Below are 10,647 nucleotides of genomic sequence, written 5' to 3'. Positions count from 1 at the left end.
CAGCGGCTTTCAGTCACTGTTTGTTTGTGGGCCTTTCTGTCTGAAGTTTAGTCTTCAACAAGTGAAATGCATGCTCAATTGGGTTCAGATCAGATGACTGACCTGGCTATTCAAGAATATACCACTTCTTTGTTTTAATAAACTCCTGGGTTGCTTTGGCTGTATGTTTTGGGTCATTGTCTAACTGTATTATGAAACGCCTCCCAATGAATTTGACTGCATTTAGCTGGATTTGAGCAGACAGTATGTCTCTGAACACCTCAATTAATTTGGCAACAGTGCTGGCTTTTTTAGATTTTTTTTTTTAGCAAAGTACAATCTAGCATTTCTATTCTTGAGGCTTGAGTGGCTTGCACCTTGCAGTGCACCCTAACCTGCATTTACTTTCATGCAGTCTTCTCTTTATGGACTTGAATATCGATATGCCTACCTTCTGGAGAGCGTTGTTCACTTGTTTGGCTGTTGTGAAGGGGTATATTCACCATGGAAATGATACTGTGATCATCCACCACTGTGGTCTTCCGTGGACATCCAGGTCGTTTTGCGTTGCAGAGTTCACCAGTGCTTGCTTTCTTTCTCAGGGTGTGCCAAACTGTAGATTTTGCCACTCCTAATATTGTAGCAATTTCTCGGATGGGTTTTTTCTGTTTCTGCATCTGGATGTTTCACCTGCATGGAGAGCTCCTTTTACTGCATGTTGTCCGTTCAGAGCAAATCTTCCACATACAAGCACCCCTTCTCAAATCAACTCTAGGGCTTTTACCTGCTAATTGATAATGACATAACAAAGGAATTGCCCACACCTGCCCATAAAGAGTCAATTGTCCAATTACATTTGAGCCCCTGAAATGAAGTGATTGTGCTAAAAAAAAAAAAAAAAGAAGAAAAAAAAAAAGGCTTTAGTTCCTCATTTTTATGCAATGTTTTTGTTCAACCCACTGAATTAAAAGTTGAAAGTCTGCAGTTCAACTGCATTCGAGTTGTTTCATTTAAAATTCATTGTGGTAATGTACAGAACCAAAATTAGAAAAAAGTTGTCCAAATATTTATGGACCTAACTATATATCTTCAAACTGAAGTTTTGGTCTGCACTCAGGCCTATTGGAACAGCGGAGACAACATTCGAAAACATTTTTTATTTAGTTGGTGGGTTACGAAATACAAATTCATAAAATTTGACACAAAAATTCAAGTTACATTGTTCACAGAAACACATTCCCAGAATGATGTTAAAGCTGCAAATGAGAAAACTTTAATAAGTAACCATGTTAAGAATTTGTTTCTAAAAGCTTAACAAAACCACCCAACAGCAGATGCCCTAGCTGGTTCAACAAGAACTCCTGATGGTTTCAGTTCTCTGAAGAGCCTACGCTGTTATAAAGTTTAGGCCTCAGAAAAAGCAAAATCATCATTTTAAAGAAATGCAGCAGATTACCGACTGCTTATATAAAAATTAACATTGAAACCTTTAAGGAAAACAAACATTTTAGTGATACAAGATTTGGGCTAAATGCCCCTTTAATTAGGGCATAAAATATTATTTTGCCTCATTCTGCAAGAAAGGATTTTAGGGTCAGATTTAGGGCCATACAAAAGCCATTAAGTTACGAGGTAGAACAAACATTTGCAGGGATAATGCTTGCCATATACTGATTGTGTACTTGCTCAGCCCAGCCTAAGACTTGTATATTAACACTGGAAACAAACAGTTATGTTGCCCATAGCAACCAATCACCAATTAGATTTGGTCACCTACAAGTTCGTAAACAAAAATCTGATTGTTTCATCACTAGTAATGTTTGTCACCAATGTTAATAAATATGCTACTAGCAACAGGCTTGAATATATGGCATAATATTGTTAAATTGAAAAGCTGTTATTGACCTTCCATGGTTTCAAAGACATACATAAATACAAATTTAAAATATAGCAAGGATAGGAAATCATTTGACCCCTAGCAGAGCCATTTTGAAAGAACTTCATTCTAAACTATGTCAAATTTGTCTTAACCAAAAGTCCAAAAAGTTGAGCATGCATTTCCAGATCATCTGTAATAATCACCGGCCTCTCTCATAGCCTGGAAACAACTGGCCGAGGATGGTTTGCAATGGTTCGTTCACATTCAGTGGGTAGTTTTTTCCCAGATCATGCCGGCAAGCAGGGCAGCTATGTACCAATGCTTTAAAAGAACGGTCCAGGCACCCCTGTGAAGAAGAAACATGTTCTGATAAGTAAATTGACAAAGGAACGTTTACGAAACCACATGAAAACTGTAGAAAGAAGCTTATATACAATAGTTAAAATGGGATATGCATGGAAAAAAGATTTGTTATACTCACCATTAAATCCTTTTCTCTGAGTCCCAACACGGTAGTACAGGGACAGTAAGGTTAATGCACTGTTCCCTTTAGGAGGCATGATGGCTCAGATTTTGAAAAGAGTGCAATTCATGACTAATATGTCACTTCATCAGAAGCCTTCTAATGAAGCGACATACTATTCACAAAATGAGTTAAGCTTGTTGTCTCCCTGCCCACTTCAATGACTATTTTAAACTGATCAATAAAGCTATTGTGTATTTAAAAATAAAAAATTTGTTTTAAAAAAAGTTTGGTTTCAGCATGGTTGTGTTCCGGTACTACCACACCCATTGTCATGTATTGATGATGATGTTGCCACGACCGGAAGGGTGAAGTGGGATTAAACCGGTGAGCGGATGTTTTGGCTCTCTCCCCTGCAAACAAATTGCCAATTGTAGCACCTTGCGTCTGAAGGAAGCATCCGCCGTTGAGAATACATGAAACTGGTAAAAACTTTAAGATGTGGAGCCATGACCATTACTTGCACTGTTCTGAAGATGCATTGTTGGCCCATGTCCTCAATGTACTCCGTGCCCAAGTGGAGTGAGCTGTAACTTTGAAGGGAACAGGGTGGTTAGAACGAGAAGTTTTATCCAACTTGCAATGGAGGATTTGGAGGCCTTGGATACTTTGTGATTGACCCCGTATAAAGTATAAAAAGCAAGTCGGCCTGTCTGAAATCGGATGTCCTGTGGATGTAGGATGTCTACCATGAGACCTTGCAGATCCTTTGACCTAATTTCAGGAATACCTCCTTGTGTAGAGCACATTCTCCCTGGTCCAGGGAGTGGTGGTGAAGGAATCTGCCTCCCAGTTGAGTGGACCCAAGATGTAAATTACAAACAGACAACACCAATGGTGCTTTGTCCACTCTGCCTATGGAGGATCCACCTGACCTCCATTAATGAAGCTCTGCTTCTGGTGCCTCTGTCATGGTTGATATAGCACACGGCAGTGACGTTTTCTGAATGGATTTTTACTGGATGATTCTGCACTAGTGGGGATCAGTGTTCGAGAGAAACATTTTAGAGCTCCAAGCAATTTATGTGGTCGGCTTTGGGGGACTACTTGCACTGTGTGTTCTTGTGTTGGAAGACGCCTCAATAGGCTGGTGTCAGTTGGATTAAAAGCCACTCTGAAACTGAAAAAGGTTTCCCTGCTTTGAGATTGGAACCACCATTGGAAGGATAATTTTTGTTTGCTATGTCAGGATGAGATTGGCCAACCTGTGATGTATCCTGAGCCACTTTTGTAGAAATTCCAACTGCAAGGGTCGCTAGTGAACTGTGTACACTGCAGCACCTCTATGGATGAGGATATATTAGGCCTAGAAGGTGCATGCGGTCTCAAGTCATGCACAGCAGTCTGTTCTATTGCCCTTCTGATTTTGATTTGTTTCTCCCGTGTCAAAGACTTTGTGAATCCTGGAGTTGAACTGAATGCCTAAGAACATGATTGTCTGGGTGGGTACTAGAGTGCTCTTGACATTGTTGATCTTCCAGCAATGTGACGTACGTATCTGGAGACACCTTTCATTGCTGTTCAGAGCAGTGGCATGAGGGCGACTGGAGGTGGTCGTCAAAATACGGGAGCATGAAGAGGTTTCACTGTCTCATGTGACCCGCTAGTGCAGCCATAATTTTCATAAACACCCGTGGTGCATAAATCTCAGGTTATGTTGTCTGGGCATGTGCTTTCAGAAAGAGCCAGCACTTCATGTTGGAAGGGAGGAGGGCTTTTTAGATGAACAAAAGCCTTTGGATGTTGAAAAGCAAGCCCTGGTGTCTGGACCGTTTGTATTTGGAGTAGGGCTGTCTTTTTTTTATACTGAGGAAAAAAATTGTTCTTCCTGTAATTTTGGATACAAGGGAATCCAATTCCGGCCCAGATAGAGAAGATTCTGTGAACTGGAGTGCTACAAGGTTCTTATTTGTATGCCGGGTTGACACTCATCGTTTTCATCCACGGGGCCCATCTAGTGACTACTGATGGAGCAGATGGTCTGGCCGTCAATTGCAAAATATCCATTGTTGCATTACATTGAAAATGTACTATGTTAAGTACCATGGAAAGATGTGAATGCATATTAAATTATGGATCCTCGTGAGCCTTGAGGGCTTCCTCAAGCCACAGGACTAGGGTTCTTGAGACACAGGCCAACGCCACCAAAGACTTGAAAGTAGAGGTGGAACAGGCATAAAATGTTTGAGTCTATTTTCTGCCTTTCTGTCCATAGGATTTTTAAACAATGTACCGTCTTCAAGCTTAATGTCCAGGTTCTTCCATTCTTTTATAATAGAATTAGTGACTGTTGTGTGAACTAAATAATTTGTTAAGGGTCTTTCTTGGGTGCCCAGGGACTGAAGCATGTGAGTCTATAAGGTATTCATCCCTTCTGATTGTGATTTGTGTGTAGAATCAGTGGGAGGCGATGAAAATTATTCATTCTCCCATTCACTTTCCGGGTGTGCCTTTTCTTCCTCAGAGTGGGTCATCAGGTTCCAGCAAGGGAGGGTTGGCTGAGATGGACATAGTTGCCCTTACCTGAACATGTTTTGCAATGTAGCCAATTTGTCAATGGATGCAGTCATGCCCATGAGGGTGTATTGTAGCCAGTCAGGCATATGTGGTAGTTGAACTGGTTGGTCAGGAGTAGCTGTGGCAGTCTTGTTCTTTTTGCAAGCTTGAGGGGTACTGTCCCTAGCTCTTTTGCCAGGTTTTTGGATGGGTTGATGTTGTTTATACCCTTAAGGGAATCCCCAGAGTCTTGGGAATGGCTGTACTAACCTGCTCATCTGCCATGTTAGGATGTGTTAGGCCAGTGCTGTCCAACTTCTGTGGTAACGAGGGCCAGAATTTTTTGGGCCAACATGGTGGAGGGACGATAATGGAAGCCAGTGTTGACCACTCCCAGTTTTTAAAAACACCTACTTTAAACCACACCCATGTTACCACAAGACCACTTCCACATTAATTCTGGTAGCACACCAAAAAACCAAATGGTTGGTGCTCACTGCAGGGATATCACTCTTATGTTTCAAAAAATTAAGCTATATTAAGACATAGCCATAAATCCATATACCTCCTCTGTGGATAACAGAGCACCCCCCTCCCCAGCACATGATTCATGCCCCTAACAATTTTCAAATGCAAACAAACCCCCAAAACAAATACCAGGCTTATGTTCCACAGAAAGAGCAGGACACCAGGCAGCGCATGGCACACCCAAGGACCATAGGCAGGCCGAGTATGGCACACCCAAGTAGCATGGGCCAGACAGTTTAGGGCACACAGTGGCAGAGTAAGACAGTCAAAGTATGGCACACACAGAGCATAGGGCAAGCAGAGTATGGTACACATACACAAAGGGAGCATAGGGCAGGCAAACTACGGCACACAGCGAGCATATGGCAGGCAGAGTATTGCACACACAGATCATAGGGCAGTCAGAGTATGGCACACAGAGGAAACATAGGGCAGGCAGAGTATGGCATACACAGGGAGCATATGCAAGGCAGAACAGAGCAGGAAACAGGACCACTCCAAGATGTACTACATACAGTGGCAGTGCTGATGCCCCTTCAGCAGTTAATCTCTGTAGTGATGCCTTTTAAAGTTTACACATTGTAAGCAGATACAGCAGGCAGACTTTAATGTTCGAGGCCACAGGCCGCATGTGGCCTGCCAGTTGGACAGCCCTGTGTTAGGATATAGTAAGTTAATGCAGAAAAGGATATAGTAGGTAATGCAGAAAGGAAGTGCACAGAGACTGTGCTACTACTTACGGATGTAAAGAGAGGGGCCAACAGGGGAAGGGTTAGCCACCTGCCTGAAGAGGCTTCTTACAAGCGATAGCAGGTTTCTGGTCACTAGGGAGAATTACGTGGCCAGAATGGAAGAGACACATTAGTGCCACATACTTGCTGCAAACTCCTTTTGACGTAATGGTAATTCATACACCACAAAAGTCTCTAGTCAAGCACCAGAGTGTTACAGTGATGCAAACCAGTGAGATCTGATATTGGCGCAAATTTGAATTAACGGTGCAGAGACTGTTACACAGCTAAAGGTGCAGGAATAGGCGCCTCCATGGTCTGTGCCCTGACTGATCCAAATACTTGTCTGGGCACAGTCAGGGCTGCCGACTGCCCTGATGCCAGATTTCCACAGAGATCCTCTGTGCAGAGAAGCGCAGGGTAGTGCCAAGTCATACCATGCTAGTCTCTACTGACCCGTGGCAGTGCTAAGCATGCCTTTTGATGGTGTGACACTTCAGATGCCTGTGGTGGACCTAGCAGTGCTGAAGCATGCCTGCAATTCAACAGCCCTTCTGCTGAGCATAGGAGTTTTTCTTGTTACATAGTTACATAGTTAAATTGGGTTGAAAAAAGACAAAGTCCATCAAGTTCAACCCCTCCAAATGAAAACCCCTGTTGCAAATACGATTTTTAAGTATGAAATAAATAAAATAAGTAAAATAAAATAACGAAGGGATGGGGTTAATGCTCGGAAGGGGAAGATCGAAAGGGGAGTACCCCTGCAGTCTCTTCAAAATCTGAGCCATCCTGTCTCCTAAAAGCCGCATTAGTTTGTTCTTCTCCATTCACTGAAACAATGTAGCAGACATTAATTTCCCCCCTAAGTCCATTAATTACCTGGCTACTATTCATTAGGCAGCTTTTAGATTACCTTGCAGATGTTATGATGGCATTCAGTTGTGATTGGTTCATACACCACTTCTTGACAGCAGATACAGAGAAAAGTTTCTTCCACCTTGCTCAAGAACTTCTACAATTCAAACATTTATTCAACATACATCTTATTAGTACTATCTCAATAATCACTTTAGACAATTTGAGAGCAAAACCTGCTCCATCTAACATCAAGATGTAAGCTATTTCTATTGATAACACAGTTAAAAGTATAAGAGTAATAAGTCCCTGCATTCAGTACAACCAACTAATGGGACAGCCCCTTTAAAGGATAAGTAAACCTTTAAAATAAGTGAATATAAAATTGATAAAGGGGCTATTCTATGAATTGTTGTCATTTACATTTATTATTTTGTTTTAATTCCAAGATATTAAAGGATACATGTACTGTTAATATGAATGAATTTCGTTACAACATATCCACCTGCTGGTCAGTTTCAGACCAGTTTGACCACCAAGTAGTCAAGGAAGTTGTCGGGAGAAAGAAAGAGGCTGCTCTGATGTTCTTCTGCTTAGGAAAGATTTGAGAAAGGTTTCTAATTTTTCCCCTAGCAAAAGAACATCAAAGCAGCCTCTTTCTCCTGACAACTTCCTTGACTACTTCGCAGAAACTGACCAGCACGTGGCGCTGTTGTGACAAAATTCATTCATATTAACAGTATGTGTCCCTTAATATCTTGGCAAAGGTTCTTAGAATAGCCCCCTTATCAATATTACATTCACTTATTTTAAAGGTTTACTTATCCTTTAAAGGGGTTGTTCATCTTCCAGACACTTTTTTCAATTAGTTTCCATTATTATTTATTTTTTACTGTTTATTCCAAAATATAAGTTTAAAGGTGAATGTTCGTGTCTCTGGTGTGTCTGATAGCGCAGTAATTCAGGTGCAGACTCTTATAAGTGGTTACAATTTTGCAACATTTAGATGATACATTTCTCAGCAGCATCTCTGGAGTATTAGCAACAATTGTATCAAGTCTAACAGCTGCCTGTAATGAAACCCAGAGATTCTGCTCAGCAGGGACAAAGATAAGAAATTTATCAACTTAATATATTCATTTAGAACAGTTTACAGGATTGGCGACCCCCCCTCCCAGAGCTGCTACAGAAGGAGAGTAATGACTTTACACTTCAATATTAGAAAAACCGTCACACATAGAAAATAGAAAGTCATTGGAAAAAGTCGTTATTTCTGGTGATCTATCAAACCAACTAGTTGTTTGAAGGTGAACAACCCCTTTAACAATAAGATACAGGCACTTAAGAGATGCTTGAGTTCAACCTTTTAGTGCTTGCAACATGCTATTTAAAAGGGTTGTTTACCCTGAAATTACATTTTTAAAAGGATGTAGATTAGTATACTGAGACAATTTGAAAATGTGAGAATTATCTATATTCTCGGCAGAGTAGGCATTATTCCAGAAGCCCCTATTAAACATTTGTGCATAAGCCTGCGTTTTAACACTGTTTAAAAAATGTTGAATATCAGTATTTTTCATTGGCTCCATGTATTCCTTTAACCAGTGAGTGGCACTTTAACCAGTGAGGTGCATTAAATAGTACAAAGTTTTCTAAACCCCTTTTTCCACAGATCTCAATTACCATCCCCTTTTGACCTTACCTGACCATTTTCTTTTTCTTATGCTGCCACCTCTCTCTCCCTCCACACCCTTTTTAGCCTCTTCTACCAATGCGATTTTCCAATTCTCAATAGAAAAAAAATATATGTTTCCTGTGAACCACTTTACCATCCCTTTTCTCCCTTAAATCTGCAATTTCTATTATTTTTAAATGTATCATGCTTTACATAGACTCAAACTTTGAGCACTCTAAACGTCTACCAAGAGTCTGTACTGTTCCTCTTTCCCCAGGCATGGGGGTTAGTCGTCTATAATTCCTCTGATTCTTCATTTGGTTCTGATGCTCACTCCTGACATTAATGTACAGCTACCACCACATGTTCCTATGACATTATGTCAACTTGCGGCAAATAATGAACAGTATGAACAACCTGATAATGAATAGAAGATCACTAAAGCTAAGGGCACACTGAGCTGTAGGCGACTCTGCTCTCAACCTGCATTTTTTTTTGCAGAGATTGGTCTGAAGATGCTTCCTTTCCTATATTTGGGCGGTCTTTCATAGTGTGTGAGCACATGCAGGTGGATCTAATTCAAATTAAATTGAGATGGGGCACACAGCAGATTCCGCTCCTCTCAACCTGCAGTATTAACAGCAACACTACACAGCTGTCCTCTTGTTAACAGGTTCCTGCTTCCCATATGTCCACTGCTATGGTGACAGCCTTGCATAGCATTTGGTTTTCAGTAAGGAAGTTATTGCAGGCCCTTCATAATGTACTCAAACACAACACTGATTTATCCTTCCAAGCCAAAGGAGTGAATATTTCTGCACATGCATGCCACTCCAGGCATAAATATTTAATCTACATGCAATGGGAAAACAAGCAGGAATACAATTGCATCTTGAAACTAGTGTCCACTCAGGCTTAACCAGTGAAAATCACTAGGCTTTGTGACAATGGCCTTCGGAAGAAAGAAAAACAAAAAATGCATAACCTTGGCTATAATATTGACACTTACAGGGCCTTCTTTAAGAAACAACATCACTTCACTCCATAATTTAGCATTTAGACCATCTTCTTTAATAATCGATTTCTGCTCCAGGGTTAGTTTGTAGGACTCAACTTTCATTTTCTTTGGAGTGCTTTTGGCAGCAGATAGCTCATTGCCTAGAAAGCAGAATTCATGATAAATATAAGCAGCAATTCTACAGGGCATCTCCAGAGAACATCCTTTAAAAATGTAGCTTGATAAAATGAAGATTCGTTTATCTTTGCCCTCTAACTTAATTACTAGGTACTCTAAAGCTGGCAGTCTTTAAAAAAGCAGAAAGCGTTGCACATGCACCAACTACTGCTATTTACAATAAAATTAGGCTTCCACATTTCAGTGTGACCAATATCTATTCAGTTCCTCAGTTTCATAAGAAACAGTGAATAGGATCCGAAGATATGCCCCAATATATGAAAGCCATATGTCTCCACTTGGATTGTGAAAAAAAAACAAAAACAAAACATTTTTAATGATTTTATGCTATCACCCCAAAAAAAGCATCTACCATGAATGACAGACAGCCAACATTTTACTCAGCTCAGAATTGACTTATAAATTTGAAATACTGACCTAGGAGAAATGCTACCTCTAAACTGTTTGTGTAAACAGCCAGTCCAGCACACCCACAAAATTTGGAGTGAAAATTTGCTCTTAGGCGGACCCACTTCACAATATTCAGTGTACACAATAGAATGCTTGCGCACAATTTTTTTGATCAAAACATTGCCTTTTTCAAAAAATCCCCTAATATTGTGATGCCTTCTGCAGAAAACACGAACCAGAGTTTCTCTTCCTTTTTCCTTTGCTAGGCGACTCAATCAGCTCATTTTCTGTCTTGTTTTCTTTTTCTCGCTCTTTGCTAGCAAGCGATTCCAAGTAACCATCAGGATACTAAATAAATTAAAAAAAAAAAAAGACTAGCCACCAATACACAAAAGT

At 40.5% G+C, this 10,647-nt stretch overlaps 1 protein-coding gene across 1 annotated transcript in view; it reads right to left on the bottom strand.

Moving 5' to 3' along the window:
- Positions 1-1,121: 1,121 nt before the first annotated feature.
- The window catches only part of uhrf1.L (ubiquitin-like with PHD and ring finger domains 1 L homeolog), a gene marked incomplete at its 5' end in the record, with an annotated part of 70,706 nt that continues 61,180 nt past the window's right edge, over positions 1,122-10,647 (bottom strand). The window contains 4 exons of the mRNA XM_041560668.1: positions 1,122-2,204; positions 7,050-7,148; positions 9,676-9,824; positions 10,488-10,599. Coding sequence (XP_041416602.1) covers positions 2,058-2,204; positions 7,050-7,148; positions 9,676-9,824; positions 10,488-10,599 — 507 coding nt within the window. The remainder of the gene's footprint in view (positions 2,205-7,049; positions 7,149-9,675; positions 9,825-10,487; positions 10,600-10,647) is intronic.

The sequence above is a fragment of the Xenopus laevis genome, chromosome 1L, assembly GCF_017654675.1.
Source record: "Xenopus laevis strain J_2021 chromosome 1L, Xenopus_laevis_v10.1, whole genome shotgun sequence".
Taxonomy (NCBI): Eukaryota; Metazoa; Chordata; class Amphibia; order Anura; family Pipidae; genus Xenopus; species Xenopus laevis.
This window is presented reverse-complemented; position numbering and strand designations above follow the sequence as displayed.